At 28.2% G+C, this 19,547-nt stretch overlaps 3 protein-coding genes across 3 annotated transcripts; all 3 read right to left on the minus strand.

Annotated features, from left to right (window-relative positions):
- Positions 1-2,255: 2,255 nt before the first annotated feature.
- On the minus strand, positions 2,256-4,750 carry OCT59_023897 (uncharacterized protein; the record flags this gene model as incomplete). Its single annotated transcript, XM_066135041.1, has 5 exons — positions 2,256-3,307; positions 3,381-3,705; positions 3,787-3,971; positions 4,056-4,128; positions 4,514-4,750. The coding sequence occupies 5 exons, from the start codon at positions 4,748-4,750 to the stop codon at positions 2,256-2,258; spliced, it is 1,872 nt and encodes a 623-aa protein (XP_065991108.1).
- Positions 4,751-10,158: 5,408 nt separating this feature from the next.
- OCT59_023898 (uncharacterized protein) lies at positions 10,159-12,749 on the minus strand (the record flags this gene model as incomplete). Its single annotated transcript, XM_066135042.1, has 5 exons — positions 10,159-11,282; positions 11,359-11,683; positions 12,073-12,257; positions 12,350-12,422; positions 12,522-12,749. 5 exons carry the CDS (start codon positions 12,747-12,749, stop codon positions 10,159-10,161), a joined length of 1,935 nt encoding a protein of 644 aa, XP_065991109.1.
- Positions 12,750-17,172: 4,423 nt separating this feature from the next.
- On the minus strand, positions 17,173-17,655 carry OCT59_023899 (uncharacterized protein; the record flags this gene model as incomplete). Its single annotated transcript, XM_066135043.1, has 2 exons — positions 17,173-17,554; positions 17,639-17,655. The coding sequence occupies 2 exons, from the start codon at positions 17,653-17,655 to the stop codon at positions 17,173-17,175; spliced, it is 399 nt and encodes a 132-aa protein (XP_065991110.1).
- Between the last annotated feature and the right edge of the window lie 1,892 nt (positions 17,656-19,547).

The raw sequence follows: 19,547 nt of genomic DNA on the forward strand, positions 1-19,547 counted from the left end.
TATATTTTTTGTTAAAATTAATCCTGGAAAATAATAAAAATAATATAAGACATAACGCATAACAAATTCTAATTTTATGAATTCAATAACCAATTATACATTTCTTGTAAATTAATTGCTTTAAAAATAAAAGTCCTGATAGATGATTTAGTAAACGCAAACTTTTGAAATTTATCTTTTTTGATCATTCACTTGGTTTCATTATGAAGAAAATAAATTTTTTTAACTTGACCACGTTCCTTTAATTGACTTCTTGGCACAGAGTAATAAGTGTGTTCTTAATTAAATTTCACGAGAGTAATAAAATAAAATAGTATAGCCTAATAAAATTTAAAGGATTTTTTTTTTTGCTTAATCAATTAAAGCTTTCATTAAATAACGTTTGAGGATAAGCCGTAAATTTTTAATAAATATCTTCAATAAATCTTGAGTGAAATCAATAATAATTAAAATTATAACCATCTACTAGGAAGAAATAAAAAATTTTTATCATTTTTATCGGATCAATAAAATATAACGTATCATTTTTATGAAATCTAATTCTTTCGTCTTAATCAATCAATCATCTTTAGTCTAATGGCTTTTATGTCGCTCCCTGAATGTGTAGACAGTGTTGTGACTGGGAATAGGACATATCCTTGGATGGAACAGGATGGGACAGTCCATAATTCGGTCAAGATATTGTTGACGTCCAAGACAAAATTTAATTATAAGATGATTTACCGTACTTCATTAATGTCGTGTAATTTAGTTGATTACACGAGTAGGTAACGTCCGAAGGACCTAGTCCTTCAGACTAACGTCCTTGGGATAATATCTTGGACGGGACATCAAATTTTTGTGGGCATTGTCCCGTCATATCACTGGTTTACCTATATTATATAGGTAGGTAAACCAGTATGGATTCAAAACAAATTGGGTCTCAATTTATATACGAGCAGGTATCTGGACTTTTCGCCGAAGTCATTTCGCCGAAGGGATATTTCACTGAAGGGATATTTCGCTGAAAGGACGTTTCTCCGAAATACCATTTCACCGAAACCCAATTCCATTTCGCCGAAGCCATTTTATCGTATAGACATTTCAGCGAAAAATTATTTATTCCATTTGGTTATTTTATTGTTTTTATACTAAATATATAAAGAAATTTTTTCTAGAAAAATTTCTGCATTAGCTAATTTTTATTAAATTTATCTCGTTGAGTCGTTGTTTATAATATATTAATAGTCTTTTTTTACTTACTTTTACGCGAATAAATGTTTTCAGGAAAATAAAGTTATTTATTTATTTCTTAACAATTAATATCAGTTACTTGAATGTTAAAGTGATAATATCCTGGAAAAAAAAAATTCCCTAAAAAATAATTTTTCATTGCGCGTTTTATTAAAATGTTAATCGCTACCATTTTTGGCGAAATGGACTGTAACCATACATCCTGAAGATAAAGATATAACAACTTTTTATCTTGTTTTTGACGTTAAATTCTCATAATATTTGGGATGTCCGTTGGCACTTTCATGGTCACCTTGATTATAATCTTGTCCTTAACTTTTTGAAATAATAAAAAAATTCAATAATTTTTTTACTTTTTAATAAGGGTTTTATTTTTGTCAACCCTTCGAGATTAGAAAACTACTTTAAACTAAAAGATCCACCAAATACTGTTAAAGTAAATCAGTTTTGATTTTGAGTAACATGAATTTAGGGATGGCAACGGTTATGATCATAACCGTTTAACCGACCGTTTAACCGTCATTTAACTGACCATTCGACCAACCATTTAACATTTGACTGACCATTTTTAACCATTTGACCGACGACCATTTAACCAATTATTTAAGTAAAATGGTATAACTGACCGTTTAACCGACCGTTTAACCAATTTTTAACCGACCATAACTGACCGTTTAAATTGCTATAACCGATTATAATCGACCATAACCGACCATAACCGACCGTTGTCATCCCTAAACATGATTATTATTTGTTGTACAGTACTTTAGCCTTTATGTTTCATTTTATCTTCATTTGTTTAAGAAATGTTTTTGATATTTTCTTTTTCAAAAGGTAAAATCATTTTAAACGTTTTAATGAAAAATTAATTAGTTTATTATACTAGGTATAAATAATAATTTTATAATAAAAATCAACATTACATAATAATTCAACAAATTCTTGGTATTTGGATAGATAATACAGTAAATATACAATTTAAAAAAAGAAAATGTCTTTAAATAATTTTACATAAAATGTTTCTAATTTTTTTTAAGTATTTTTAATTTATTTTGAGCATCTTGATGTTCTTGTTTAGCGGATTGTTCATACCAATAAATTGCTTTGTCTATATCTTTTTCGATTCCATCTCCCTTCTCATACATAACAGCAAGATTATATTGTCCAGTTTTATTTCCTAAATTTGCAGCTTTTTGATATAATTCAACTGCCTTTTTATTATTAATACTTATCCCAATTCCGTTATTGTAACAATATCCTAACATCGTTATTCCGTTTGAATGTTCACTTTCAGCTGATTTTTTAAATAATTCAAAAGCTTTTTGATTATCTACATCAATACCTTCTCCTATATATAAAAGTCCAAGATTATTCATAGCTATCAAATGTCCATTATTTGCAGCTTTTTTATACCAATTAGGAGCTTTTTTAAAATTTTTTTCAATACATTTCCCAATATGATAAAAATAACCTAATTTATGTTGTCCCATTGCATAATCTAACTCAGCCATTTTTTCATAATATACAAATGCTAGTTTTTCATTCTTTGTAATCATTCCATATCCAAATTCATAACAATTTCCAACATAATATTGTGCTAATATATGATCCTGTATCGATGCATTAAAAAACAAGTTAAATGCTCTCCTATTATCATTGGGTGTTCCAATTCCATAATAATTAAAATATCCAAGTAAAAAAATGGAATTTGAATTGGTTTGGTTAAATGATAGCCGATTATAGATTTCTTTTGAATTTATATTATGATTATTAAGATAATCAAGAACATGCTGTTTTGACTCATCTTTTCTATTAACCTCCCTAAAAATAAGATCAACTATTTCATCAACTATTATAACTATTATGCTTAAATTCTGAATCATCTGAGATGATTCTCCATGCAATGGATTTTTTATACTAGTTGGAATTAAACTTTCATTTGATGTACTAGGAATAATTTGATTAAACATATTTTGTTGATAAATTGTTGTGCTACTTGAATTTAGAGATATTCTTAATCTATTAACAACTTCATGTATTGATGGTCGTTTACTTTGTTCACCATTCCAACATTCTAATAATTGTATTTGATTAAACTATGAAAAAAAAATAAATATAATTAATAATATAGTGAAAATCAAACTTACCAGTATAAAGATCAGAATAATCATTAGGAGTATCGGAAATAATTTCTTCTCTTCGACCTTGTGAAATTTTATACAATAAACTAAGATCATAATTTTCTTCATGAAATGGTGGTTTCCCACTTGATATTTCCCATAACAATACGCCAATACTATATACATCACTCTTCTCATTTAGTTTTAAATTATCCGTTATTACTTTCGGATCGGTATAAGGAACCTTACCAAGTTCTCTTGATTGTGAATTAGATGTTTCATCAACCCTTTTTGATAATCCAAAGTCTGCCAACTTAATGGAATTTTGATGAACTAACACATTACAAGAATGCTATAATACATATAACACAAGTAGTATTAAATTAATTGTTAACTTAATTCATGAAATATATAAATTTTTTAAAAAAATCACCAAGTCCCGGTGAACAATCCCTTCATCATGCAGGCATAATATAGAACAAGCTAATTGGTATGCCAAACTATATTTATTATTCCAGGTAAGTCTATGGAAGTTATTCTTCAAATAGTCACGAAGGGTACCACTGGCTGCATATTCCATTACTAACAAATAATCTTTTGTTGGATTAAATATATTATCTAATAAAAGTAGTTATTATTAATTATTTTATTAAAAAAACAAAAAAATATTTAAATCATTTTTTATAATATTCTCAACAGTACCTGACTCATGTTTTGTAATTCCGTAAAAGCGAATAATGTTATCATGAAAATCTACATCTCGTTGAAGTTTAAGCTAAATTAATAATTAAAAAAAATAAATATAAAGAAGATATAAAAAAATAAATATTTTTTAGAATATGCAATTAAATTTTTTAATAATAATAAAAATTACCTCATGAACAATTTCTTTCAAAGTAATTTTATTAAGACAATAAAAAGATTTTAACGCTAACCCTGTAAAAAATCTGATCTGTGTTTTATCTTTCCATGTTTTTTCCGTGAATGTATCATTTTCATGGAATTTATAGCCTTAAATCATGGAAATTTTCATCTCGCTAACACGGATATCCGTGAATGTATCATTTTCACGGAATTTTTACGGAAGACACGGAGAAATAATGGAAATATTTTTTATAGGGTAAATAATTATCAAAATTTTTCCAATTTGCACAGAAAACCTTTCTGAATGCCCTGGAACCGATTTCTTGAATATTTTTAAAATCTTCAAATTCATAATATTTAACATGTTTTTTAGTGTTGCCGGCCGTAATAGTTGTAACAGGTTGTAAAGGTTGTAACGTATTGCCGTAAAGTTGTAACGTTTTGCCGTAATTTTCTAACCAGTTGTAATTGATGTAATGTTCGTAATTGGTGTAACATACAAAATAGCTAATTTTTAAAATAGATGTAACCATTAATAACGGATGTATTGATTTTATTATAAAATGGCATTTAATCCTTAAAAAATAAGAAAACTCACGTGAATTTTCTTAATTATCTTTATTAATGATACTTAAATCTTGATCATTGTGAATTATCGCATATCCGATATGTAATTGGATTATCAACTCTTTTCTAGGGAAATGAACAAGTTAATATTTTTTTTTATTGTTTTACTTTTATTTTCAATCTTTTTCTTTTGGTTGATCTCATTTTATTTAGCAGATTCTTGGTTCTTTACGGACTATGGAAAAGATAGGTCTTTCTATTTAGGAACGTAACTAATTTCTTTTTTGTTTTCTTTTTTGTAGAAATGCTTTGGACTTTCGGACTATTTGAAATGGGATTTTTGTAGTAATTTGAAAGGTGTTTTTCTTAATAAGAGTAAAAGCATGTGAATTTCTATTACTGGTAATTTACCATTGGTAGTATTATTTCATTACATTAGTATTGAGATAAATAAAAAAAAGAATGTAATGAAAATTTTCCATTTTAATAATTTACCGACATGGTTTGTGACATTTTTTTAAAAAAATACACGAGTAAAAATTATAAATTAGATTTTTTGCATTCATTCATAGGAAAAATTACGTCACTTATAATCAAAAACTTGATTTTTATTGAACTATTTTCATCATAATTTAGTTAATAGCAGAATTACGTCATGTGTTTATAATCAAATATAATTTACCGATCTACAACTTAATTACAACTTACAGCATAATTACGTATTACAACTCTAATACGGCACTTTACAACTTTTGCCGTAGTTGTAAATCAGGGTTACAACCCAAGTTGTAATCCAAAATGCCGTAATTGTTACTTACGGCCGGCAACACTAATGTTTTTTACTGATAGCTTCTTCAATCCAATTAATCCATTCATCCACATTTTCATTATTTTGCATTTTGTTACTATTGTTTATTATTCGAAATAGTGAATAGAGTAAGCAATAAAAATTTTGACGGGAAAAGAAATTAAAATTACTCCCAAAATACCACGAAACGTAAAAATGTGTATTAATATAAATAGTACAAAGCAGGATTTTACTTGTTTTGGCTTCGGTTGGTTAACCGTTATTTTATTTTATTTATTTTATTATTTTTTATTTTATTACTAGAAGAGTAGTACTCCAAAACTATTACAAATAAAAGAAAGACAACATTTACATGTTCTACAACTAATATACGTGCATAGAATTTTGGACGTTAATCCCCTACGGGACCTCACCCTTCGGACTATCTATTCAAAAAGCTAGGACTATGCTAACCTTTCAAATGGGCAATGAAACTAAAGACGAACAAAAAGAAACCTAAAAAAAAGAATTCAAGTCAAGTCATCCGTATTTTTCTTTTAACTAGAAACTAGTTATTGTATGTAAATACTGTCATATACAAAATGGTGTATCCTTATAGGTCCGTAATTGTTTTTTAAGGGTAAAACTATATATTAGAGTAATCAAAGATCCTGCCCAGGTGAGGGCGGGATTTCAACTTTTTTTCTTTTGTTCCTCATTAGAGGTCGTTGGAGTCTTCCTTTATCATCATCAATCTCGTCAGGAGGGGGTGTACGGCGATGAAAGAAAATATTATTATCATTAATAATTTCCAGGTGAGCATCTGATATAAAAAAAATATTTTTGTCTTTGTCGATCGGTGGTAAATATTCAGTGATTAGAGGACATGAACGTCTCAGTATATAATCATCATAAAGTTGTTTAGCTTTGGTATATCCATAGTTGTATTGAGGGATGACACGTTAAAACGTCATCGAACTTTATAATCAAAAAGATTAATATGGTATGTATTATTATAAAACACTCGGGGATCACCATTAAAATCTGGAGGTAAAGGTGGTAGTGACTTCTTGAGTTTATTTCGTTTTTTAATTCTACGTAGCCAATTCTTGGCACGTTTCAAATTTATCTTTTCCTTATTACTTCTTCCTTCATAAGATGGATGTATTGAGCCACGTTCAGCAACATGGCTTAGTTGATTAAAAACAACTGATTGTGTGTAATGATCACGTCCTGGCCTGAGTAAATAAGGTTTATTATAATGAATTCTTCATTCAGAATTGATGATGCATTGTTTCAAATGATTCCAACGTTTGATTTGTTGTGGTGAGCGAACGATGTCAAATTCAAGATTTCTATATTCTTTATAGAAAGGTCGAAGCGTGGGGATACCTTTCTTTGATAAAGTGATGGTTGGCTCCATAATTTCTTTCAAATTTTGATTATTGTTACCTTTGTAAGGTCGGTATCTTTTGATTACAACTTCATATTTCACGCCTAGTCGTGTTGAATGAACTTTTTTGGCTCGGGGATTATCAGTCAAGCATTTGTTACAAAGCAGGATTACTAGGAAATTTTGAATTGGTTTGTATATTTAAATTGACATTTTTTATATTTAAGAGGTGTGTTTGACATTTCCATCGATTTCTAGATAGAACGAAAGCTGCAGGTTGATCACAGTGTTTACCAAATCCAAATGAATTATTCATACCACATGGTAGATAGAATCCCAGGTAGATCACGTGGGAACCAGAACTAAATCTAATAAAAGTATTGGTTTGTCTATTTTTAATATTATCAGAAGATAATCTATTTTTAATTGCTAAAAATTTTACTAATAATAGTTGGCGTAAACGTTTAAAATATTTTTTAACGGTTTCAGGTGAAAATTGTCGATTAATAGCAAATGTGAAGGTGAGGTATGTCCCTATTAGGTAGTTGATGTTAAGTTTTTTACTACTTGAATTGAAGATCCTTTGATGATCACGAGTCATTTCAATATCATTGGTGCAAACGGTAAAAAAATTTTTCCTTGTTAGATCTAGATCAGCATGTTGATCTAACTCAATGAGGAAATATTGAGCTTTTTTGGTGTTGTATAGTGTACCACTGCCACGTGTATCAGTGATTTCATATGGGTTGATTCTCTTCGTGTGAAAGGAAAAAGAGTAAGTATTGCAAGGGCGGTATAAACGAACAATAGCTTTGGAGCCTTCTAGAGGTCCTTTGGAGTGGGAGTTCTCTGTACATAAGTTCTTTTGAGAGGTTTCCATATTCGTTATAAAGAGAAGAGGGTATTTATAAATACCAGTGTGAGCCAAAAATTGTTCCTTATTATGTATATGAAAAACAGCAGGAAGAAAATATGACAAAAAAAACTATGTAAAAATATTGGGTATATCTTTCGAAAGTAAATAAAGTGTATGTCTTTTAAAAGTAAATAAAGTGTATAAAAGTTCTCTTTCCAATATTAAGTGGAAAAGAAAGTTTTTGTAATAATAAAAATTAAAACGTCCAACTTTGTAAATTTTGTTCCAGATTTTTGTGGGAAAGAGTTTCCCGGTTAACCGTTATGGCAATGCATATTGCATTATTGTTAAAATTGATTTCAAACCACGTGAAATGTCACGTGATTTTTCGTGACCTTTTCGGTCTTTTTTTTAGACCAAATTATTTTTTAAAATATTTGTCCCTTTGGTCTTTGTGTTTAGACCGAAATTATTTTTTTCGGTCTTTTTAGATCGAATCTTTTTTTGTAATATTTTTTTTTTATTTTTAAAACCGATATTTTAAAGATATTTTTCGTTCCAGGTTTTTTTTTAAGAATTTTTCTAACTATCACCGGAGGTGATGTTCACCGGTGACTGAAATTATGACGATCGACCAGCATTAAAAAATATAGTGCCGGTAAAAATTGATAATTCTGGCCAACGGTGATGATCACCCCAGTAAAAAACTTTTTTTAAATTCGAATTTTTTGAATTTATTAACATTAATAAAAAGACTTTATTGCTATTTTTTTATTACATTTTTTATTGTATTTATTCATTTATAATTAACACTAATAAGAAGACAATTTTCTTGGTTATCTCTATTGCTATTTTTTTTATTATTCATTTTTTATTGTATTTATTCATTTATAATTAACACTAATAAAAAGACAATTTTCTTGGTTATCTCTATCCTATAGCATAAGTTGTAGTAAAATTTTAATTATAAAATCATAATAAATGATAACAGAATCAAAGACGGAGAAAGGACCTTTGTGATATAAGCAAACTAAAGTTATAATTATAATAGGCGATAATTGATGCAGGGGAAAAAGAGAATTTTAAAACTCTAACGACTATTAACAGTGAGTTCGTAAAGATTTCTTAAGAAGCGTCTGTAATAATATTATTATATTAGTTGAAGACAATAATAAGAACCCACGTGAATTACATGTGGTTTGTTTAATAGAAATTTAGCTGATTTTTGGAAAAATATATTAAGTACTTTACTTAGTAACTAACCCAACTCATATAGTCAAATGAGGTGCGTCAAATCGGCTAGTCAAATTAACCCTATTACCACACAACAGTCGCAACGGGCTGCAGCTAGTTTAATACTTACAGCTGATTTCATAATGTACGGGACACTTAGCAAATTTTAAAGAACTCGGAAATATTCGGTAAAGTTCTAAATAAGATAAAATTATACCACCATACTCGGAATAGTACTCCAAAATTAGCGTATAATTTTTATTATATCAAGCTTTACCGAATATTTCCGAGTTCTTTAAAATTTGTTAAGTGTCCCGTACATTATGAAATCAGTTGCAACTGATATTACAGCAAAATTCAAAATATAAAAATTGGGTTGTCTGGTAGCTGGGTAGTCAGGTTATTAGAAAAGTATAAATAGCACGTGACATAAGTATAATAGTAAACTATAAAGTATTAACTGACGAAAATGCTCATTTAGTATTGTTCTTTATATTTATATAGTATACTATATCATATATATATAGTATATTGTTAATACGGTATATATAATCTGATATACGTGCTATTTTATACTTTTTTAATAACCTGATTACCCGAGTAACCCGGCTACCCGATAATCAAATTCCCGTATATTATGAATTTTGCTGAATTTTTCTAATGGATCGACCCGGTTTGTCCATTAACAAATCGGGTTTGAACACTATTTTAGATAAATCAAACCTTCAAGAATATGATACATAATACCAGTTTTAATTGTCCAACAATAACCATTCCAGAGTAAATCAGTTTGGATTTTGGGTAACATGATTATTATTTGTTGTACTTAGCATTTATGTTTCGTTTTATCTTAATTTGTTTAAGAAATGCTTTTGTTGCGATATACTGTACTAGAATATTTCCTTAATAACATTATATCGATTATTTTCTTTTTCAAAAGGAAAATCATTTTAAATGTTTTAATGGAAAATTAATTAGTTCATTATACTAGGTATAAATATTAATTTTATCATAAAAATAAACATTACATAATAATTTATTAACTAAATTCTTATATTTGGAAAGATAATTTTTAAAAAAAAGAAAATACTACCTTTAATTGTTTCTAATTTTTTTTAAGTATTATTAACCTATTTAGAGCTTTTTGAAATCCTTGTTTAGCAGATTGTTCATACCAATAAATTGCTTTGTCCATATCTTCTTCGATTCCGTCTCCCTTCTCATACATAACAGCAAGATTATATTGTGCAACATCCTCTCCTAAATTTGCGGCTTTTTGATGTAATTCAACTGCCCTTTTTTTATCAATACTTATTCCAATTCCGTCACTGTAACAATATCCTAACATCATTATTCCGCTTGAATATTCTCCTTCAGCTGATTTTTTAAATAATTCAAAAGCTTTTTGATGATTTTTATCAACACCTTTTCCATTTAAATATAAAATCCCAAGATTATAAATAGCTATTAAATGTCCATTATTTGCAGCTTTATTATACCAATTAGAAGCTCTTTTAAAATCTTTTTCAACACATTTTCCAAAATTATAAAAACAACCTAATTTAAATTGTCCCATTGCATAGCAATCTTTAGCTATTTTTTCATAATATACAAATGCTGATTTTTCACCTTTTGTAATCATTCCATGTCCAAATTCATAACAATTTCCAACATAATATTGTGCTAATATATGACCCTGTACCGATGCATTAATAAATAAATTCAATGCTCTCACGTTATTTTCGGGTGTTCCAATTCCAAAATAATTAAAATATCCAAGTAAAAAATTGGAATTTGAATTGGTTTGGTTATATGATAGCCAATTATAGATTTCTTCTGAATTTATATTATGGTTATTAAGATAATCAAGAACATGCTGTTTTGACTCATCTTTTCTATTTTCTTCCCTAAAAATAAGATCAACTATTTCATCAACTGCTATACTTAAATTCTTCTCAAATGAAATATTTATATTAATTTGATTATTTGTAGACATCATAAATAATTCATTTGCATTTGTATTATTGAATTTTTGAATCATTTGAGATAATTCTCCATGCAATGAATTTTCTATACTATTTGGAATTAAACTTTCATTTGACGTAGGAATAATGTGATTAAACATACTTTGTTGATAAATTGTTGTGCTACTTGAATTTAGAGATATTCTTAATCTATTAACAACTTCATGTATTGATGGTCGTTCATTTGGTTCACAATTCCAACATTCTAATAATTATATTTGATTAAACTATGATAAAAATAAATACAAGAACTGAAATTAATAAGTGAAAATTAAATTTACCAGTATAAAGATCAGAATAATCATTAGGAGTATCGGAAATAATTTCTTCTCTTCGACCTTGTGAAATTTTATACATTAAACTAAGATCATAATTTTCTTCATGAAATGGTGGTTTCCCACTTGATATTTCCCATAACAATACACCAATACTATATACATCGCTCTTCTCATTTAGTTTTAAATTGTCCGTTATTGCTTTCGGATCGATATAAGGAATCATACCACGTAGTCTTGATTGTGAATTAGATGATTCATCAACCCTTTTTGATAACCCAAAGTCTGCCAACTTAATGGAATTCTGATGAACTAACACATTACAGGAATGCTATAATACACCAGCAGTATTAAATTAACTGTTAACTTAATTCATGTAAGGCCACACAAATTCGAATTTTCGGTTCACTTCACCCGGCCGGGTCACTTTTTCAAATTTCAATAAAAAAAAGTTTATATATAAAAAATTTATCATGTGATCAGGACGTAATTTTATTGGCGGGTAAGTTTATCACGCGGCTGAGAACTTCTAGAGCGAAAATAAATTCCTCCCTTTTAAAAGTCAACCAATCAAATGTCACGATTTTATATATAAACTTTTTTTACTAATAAACAATAAACCCCGGGTCCCCGGGTTGATTTTAAATTTCAATGTTACATGAACCGAAAAATTGAATTTGTGTGGCCTAATATAGAAATTTTTTTTTAAAAAAAAATTACCAAGTCCCGGTGAACAATCCCTTCGTCATGCAGGCATAATACAGAACAAGCTAATTGGTATCCCAAACTGTATTTATTATACCAGGTAAGTCTATGGAAATAATTTTTCAAATAGTCACGAAGAGCACCACTGTTTGCGTATTCCATTACTAATAAATAATCTTTTGTTGGATTAAGTATATTATCTAATAAAAAATGGTCATTATTAATTATTTCATTAAAAAAAATATATATTTCAATCGTTATTAAATTTATTTAATAAAATTCTCACCTGTACCTGACTCATGTTTTGTAATTCCGTAAAAGCGAATAATGTTATCATGAAAATCTACATCTCGTTGAAGTTTAAGCTAAATTAATAATAAAAAATAAATAAATATAAAGAAAATATAAAAAAATAAATATTTTTTAGAATATGCAATCAAATTTTTTAATAATAATAAAATTACCTCATGAATAATTTCTTTCAAAGTAATTTTATTAAGATTATAAAAAGATTTTAACGCTAAATAATTATCAAAATTTTTCCAATTTGCACGAAAAACTTTTCCGAATGCTCCGGAACCAATTTCTTGAATATTTTTAAAATCTTCAAATTCATAATATTTAATATGTTTTTTATTGATAGCTTCTTCAATCCAATTGATCCATTCATTTATGTTTTCAATATTTTGCATTTTGTTACTATTGCTATTATTCGAAATAGTGAATAGAGTATGAAATAAAAATTTTTGACGGTAAAAGTAAAAAAAAAAGAAAATATATTCTAATTATGGATTTGTTGTGTAATATTAAAATTAAATTAATTGTTGATCAACCGCAGTATTTGTTTTTTGATAAAAGTTATACTAATTTTCGCCCCAGATTCCCATTGGATCCGACGTGGAATTCCATGTAATGACGGCAGAAGACATGGACCCGGATGATTACAAATGATTACAACTGAAATCAAAAAAATTCCAGATGTCGATCAATCGGACCCGGTTCACCGGCCAGAATCAATAGAAGTAGTGGCGAAAATTAGCTAAATTTTAATAATTCAGTTAATATACGAGCAAATATACCAATTTGCTTAGCCCGCCAGAGCGTTGGGGAAATAAGGGATTATAAATTATACGCTGAGTCACAAACTGACAAAATTTTGATACTGGTCTTTGTCACGTGTTAATAATAATTGCTGATATAATATTAAATCAACCGCTTTACAAGTCATGGTGTTATTATCATTTATAAAAATAATTAAAGAACTTCCTTAATATTATTTTCATTATATATAAGATTTACTGAAGATAAATTACTATTATTAACACATTCACAAATTATTATTGTTAAAATCGCCCGTGTTCAAAATTCAGTAAATATGTTTTTTTTTTTAGTAATTTATTTTATATTATTTAATATTTAATATTTTAGATATCAACATAAATATTTTTTTCCTATTTTGGAATACTTTAACAATGTGAAGAAATTGTTACCTTAATTTTTATGCTTAACTGAAAGATAAAGAAATACTGAAACAATTTTTAACCTAAATTATCAAACAAGTATATTTATTTTGTTTGTTATAGGATGTTATTTTTTTTTTGGTTTTTATTAAGAGGAGCATTTGTGATACAGTATCTATAAATTATACTTAGAACGTTAGTGCTCGTTATATAAACGGGCTATTTCACGGATCAGCCTCATGGCGATCATTATGATCGGTGAAATAACTATCAATATATATTTTCACCGGTTAACAATAAAATAATGTCTGGATTTTCATTTGAAATTTTTTTTTTTCATTTTAATCTAATATGATCTAAATTGAAAAATAAAGCTCAATTTTGAAAAAAATTTTTTATCAGTCTTTTGACGAATTTCAAGAAACGAGATCTAAAATCTACGTATATGATTCTATATTATAAAAACTAAAAAACTTGTTTTGCAGGAATAAATTATAAATACTGTAATATTCAGGTAAAGGATATATGAAATGAATTTTTTTCTTTTGATGCTATAATTTTAAAAAAAATCTCATGACAAAACGAGTATATAGTAAATTAGTATGGTACGATATAATATAATAATTAATAAGTAAGGTTTAAGTACAGGTACGATGAGTAAAATATCATAGGAATTATAATATCACATGAATAACCTTTGGGCATGATTTAGTAAAAATTCCGAATTACAGAATGAATCTTATTTTAAAATAAATCTTTAATATAAATTTTTTTTTAAGATGTAAAAGTGTAATTTAAAAGACGTTGATATTAAATTTTAGTATTTTGCAGTTGTATCATAGACGAAATGAAAATTAATTTATAGAAAAATTTCCTTTAATTTTTTAATGGTAAATTTTTAAAATGAAATTGAAAAAGAAAAAAATAATATAGGTATTATATTTTATTAACTTCGTACCGTTCCGGAGAAACAGGTACGGTGAGATCGGCAAATGGAAACAGCATACCGGTTAAAGTTTCATATCTAAAAAACAATAAAGCACAATACCGTAACAAATGCACTAAAATATACCATAAATAACACCCTAACAAACTTGATGTTTGAATTAAATTTACATAATTATTTTTTTTCTCAAAATATTGAACAAAATTTAATATCACAAAGACGATTTCTAAGCCTAAGATTGTACCGAAATTATATATTTCTATATATTCAGTTTGTTAAATAAAAAATAAAATAATGGGTAAAATTAAAATGACATAATATTAGAGAACTGCATAATTCATTGCTGCTATGAGTCGCTTTAATAATGTTCATAAAACTAAAATTTGAAAATATTATACAGTAAAATTCGATAAATCGGAAATTTCGATATACGAAAATCCGTTATATTAATTGACCTACATTATATTTAACATTTTCTTTATTTTAAGTAAAAGAAATCATGAAAATGAGTATAAAATATTTTTTATTGCGAATAATTACATCAATGACTACGGCCGGAATTAAGATTTCATAACTCTGGCCAAAATTAAGATTCAATTTTATTGGTTACTGTATATCGAATCATTTTTTAGAGAAATTTGATCTCTGATTTTTTACTAATAAATTTCGGTATATCCGGTTTAAGCCCAAATCTGGTTTAGACAAATTTCACTTACCAGTTACTGTTATATAATGCGTCTATCCTCCATCCAAAGATATAGTGCGAATAACCATCATGTGCAGATACGGATTGACGGATGGAAAATATCCGCGGATTGTAACACTAATTTCATTAATATTCCATTATCAGTTATCTAATCCCCACTTTCGTTAAAAATAGAAATTTATTACTATCCGGTTCATTGCATCGCGTTTCTCTATTTCATTACCAATTAACATTCACAAAATCAATAATATTAGTCCTTCGCGGGTGATGAGTCATGAGTGTAAGTATTACTTATTAACTAAAGTGGGTGATGTTTATTCTGGCATTGTTAGTATTCCTAATATTAGTAATTTAAACCGTTCTATAATAAAAAATAATATAAGGAAAGGCTATATTGTAAATTTATTTATAAAAACTCCTGTAAAAGATAAAAATAGTTCTGGTAGATGATTTAATAAACGTAAACTTTTTGGGATTTATCTTATCACTTTTATTAATAAGTTAGACCATTCACTTGTTTCATTATAAAATAAATTTTAAGCTTGCTATCGTTTATCTTATTTTAGTTGTTGAGCCTAATACAGTTAATATCGTAATTAGAAATGCAATGAGATTAATATTTTAGATAAATCAAACCTTCAAGATTAGATAACAAATTTGACTAAAAGATCCACAAAATACCGTTCCAAAATAAATCAGTTTAGATTTTGGTAACATGATTATTATTTGTTATATTTTTTGTTCGTTTCATCTTCATTTGCTTAAGAAATGTGCTTGTTGCAATATACTAGAAATATTTCCTTTATAATATGTCATTTAAATTCTTTTTCAAAAGGTAAAATCGTATTAAACGAGAAAAGTAATTAGTTCATATAAATAATAATTTTATTGCCACGGCCAAGCCAATTTGTTTGGCCGTTGACCGATTTAGCCGATCGGCCAAAGCCAACGGTCAAAATTGACGGGCCAAAGTTGATTGGGAATTGACCGTGACCAGGAACTAAATCAGCCGTTTTGGCCGGCCAAATCGGTCAAACATAATGTTAATCAAATGGCCAAATATCTAATTCATTTTCATACTTATTCATTAGAACGGTAAAAAATTGTTTTATAAAATTATTTTATTAAAATGTCACAATTTTGGTGATTTTATTGAAGTATTACAGCTGATTTCATAATGTACGGGACACTTAGCAAATTTTAAAGAACTCGGAAATATTCGGTAAAGCTTGATATAAAATAAAAATTATACGCTAATTTTGGAGTACTATTCCGAGAATGGTGGTATAATTTTATCTTATTTTGAGCTTTACCGATTATTTCCGAGTTCTTTAAAATTTGTACATTGTGAAATCAGCTGTAATAGTAAATGTGTGCCGATCTCCCTTTACCTATATATATCCTAAAACGCCCCTTCGGTGAAATATCCCTTCGGTGAAATGATATCGGCGAAATGTACCGTACCGTACGAGCAATGACAATTATTATTGGGTGTGTACCGAAATTGGAATGGATCAAGTGCGACTTCCACTTGACGATAAAGATATAACAACTTTTTACCTTGTTTTTTTTTGCGTTAAATTCTCATAATACTCAGGATATCTGTTGACACTTTCATGGTCACCTTGATTATACCCTTGTCCTTAACTTTTGAAATAAAATAATTTAATAATTTTTTACTTTTTTAATAATAAGGGTTTTATTTTTTGCCAAACTTTCGAGATTAAAAAACTACTTTTGACTAAAGATCCACCAAATACTGTTAAAGTAAATCAGTTTTGAGGTAACATGATTATTATTTGTTGTACTTTATGTTTCATTTTATCTTCATTTGTTTAAGAAACGTTTTTGTTGCGATATACTATATCATTTATTTTCTTTTTCAAAAGGTAAAATCATTCTAAATGAAAATTAATTAGTTCATTATACTAGGTATAAATCATAAAATCAACATTACATAATAATTTAATAAATTCTTGTCTAAATATACAATTTAAATGTCTTTAAATAATTTTACATAAACTGTTTCTAATTTTTTTAAGCATTTTTAATTTATTTTGAGCATCTTGATGTCCTTGTTTAACAGATTGCTTATACCAATAAATTGCTTTGTCTATATTTTTTTCAATTCCATCTCCATTCTCATACATAATAGCAAGATTATATTGTCTAATTTTATTTCCTAAATTTGCAGCTTTCTGATATAATTCAACAGCCTTTTTCCTATCAATACTTATTCCAATTCCGTTACAGTAACAATTCCCTAACATCGTTATTGCTCTTGGATATTCACTTTCAGCTGATTTTTTAAATAATTCAAAAACTTTTTGATGATTTTTATCAACACCTTTTCTATGTAAATATAAAATTCCAAGATAATCATAGCTGTCAAATAACCATTATTTAATTAATTACGATTTTCAATCTCCAAAAAGAAAAAGGAAAAGGGGGAGCTAATCTTGGATGTACCGTATCTCCGAGATCATCTACTAACATCGGTACATTGTACCGATGTTGGTAGATGATCTCGGAGATAAAGGAAAAGAGATGGCACGTGACTTATTCTTCCATCAATTTGTCGAAGACAGGGAAAGTTTTTAGGATACAAGTGAGACAACATTACAAATACAAGGCCGTAATTGCAAAAATTTTGTTGAAAGAAAATTTTGAAACTACTTCAAAAATGGCACTTTTGGAATTTTTATTAGCAAAAATTATATTAGATGGTACAACGCAGCAAATGGACTGAAAGCAAGACAGGAACGAGATAAATGGCAATTGGTCAGGAACCTAACTAAAGAAGAAATGGAGAATATAAAAAGGAGCAGTGAATGCGTTTTAAGAAAAAGCTTCTTACATTAAAATTATTAGAATCACGCAAAAATTGGAAAGTGATTGGATACTTTAATGATCAAAAAGCATCGGAAAACACGGTAGAGATTTCTTTGAAGAAGAAGGATTTAGTGAAGATTTGGATGGTAAGGAACTTCAAGATGATATATAAAAACGGCAAAAGTAAGGATGAGAAAAAAAAGAAGATTGTGAATTTAATAAGTACGAATCATGGTGCAGAGAAAGATTTTCGACACCGCAGACGCCTCCAAATAGGACATACTGTATATGGAGCTATCAAACATGGCGGCAAAGAATAAGCAAAAACTGACATCAACGTACCGACTGATGAAATGATAGTGAACATGATTAATGAATGTCGTTTAAGTGAGAAAGGGGAATTGGAAGAAAGCGACATAGAAGATGAGGACGATCTAGCTTTTGACAAATTGGAAAATAGAATTAGCTAGTAAACCTCTAAAACGTGATAATGTCGCACCAGAAGATCGTAAAAGATTACCGAGCGAAAAAAAATTGAGTACGCTCGATATCAAGTATCTAATAATGAGTCTGAAAGAGATTTGGTGAGAGAGGTGCAAGCCAAATTAGAGGAAATAGAGGAGATTTTTGCGGAAACTTCTAATGAAATGGAATGGGAAAAAATCAACATAGACTCATAGAGGCCTTGCGATTGATAAAGAGCGAATATAAGTTGACGAAGCCGAGGCAAGTGAAAAGCTGGGCGATGAAGACGAACAACTTTATGATGATGAGTCAGAGAATCATCAGCATGGCGGAACAAATAAAGCGATATATTGCGCGAATACACCACACTTAATGATGATTTCAAAAAAAAGACTGAAGGATGAAAATCGCAAGACGGACGAAAAAGAAATTGGAGAGAAACGACCAATGACGGAGACGCCACCACCACGAAAGCCGAAAAATTTTAGAGGATAATAATTGAGGAGATAGAGATGTCTGATAATTTTGCATCGTATAATCGAGGTCACGTGATCTCACGTAAAAAAATTTTTCCGATAGAAAAAATAGGATAAATTCGATGTAAATTTAGTCAGTAGGGATGGGTAACACAAGACTAGTTTTTTTGTAGGCGGAAACGTGATGAAGGGAAAGTTTGGGATAATGATTACTGGGATGTGGGGCTGTTGGGCCTCGTCTGAATTTTCAGCTTAGATCTCAGTCGTATAACGAAATTTCTCCTGTAACGTTTATTTGGTTTATTTGGTAATGGTTTTTGTTTTTGTTTCTTTTTTTAGTTTTTTTGTCTTCTTTAGTTAGGTTTTATTTTATTTGTGGATTTGAGATAATTTATTAGGATCCTAGCATTGCATGACAGTACATATTATGATCTAGCCCGTTGTATTTAGAATAGATTATGCCCTAACTGCTATAGAGCCCACGATCCTTGAGGTCTGCGGTTCTAAGTATTTCGAATATTAATATGTACTAATACAAATATTAATAAAGAAATGCAATGCATGGTTTTTTTTTTAAAAAAAAAGATTTTCTATTCATCTACCCA

The sequence above is a fragment of the Rhizophagus irregularis genome, chromosome 4, assembly GCF_026210795.1.
Source record: "Rhizophagus irregularis chromosome 4, complete sequence".
Classification (NCBI taxonomy): Eukaryota; Fungi; Glomeromycota; class Glomeromycetes; order Glomerales; family Glomeraceae; genus Rhizophagus; species Rhizophagus irregularis.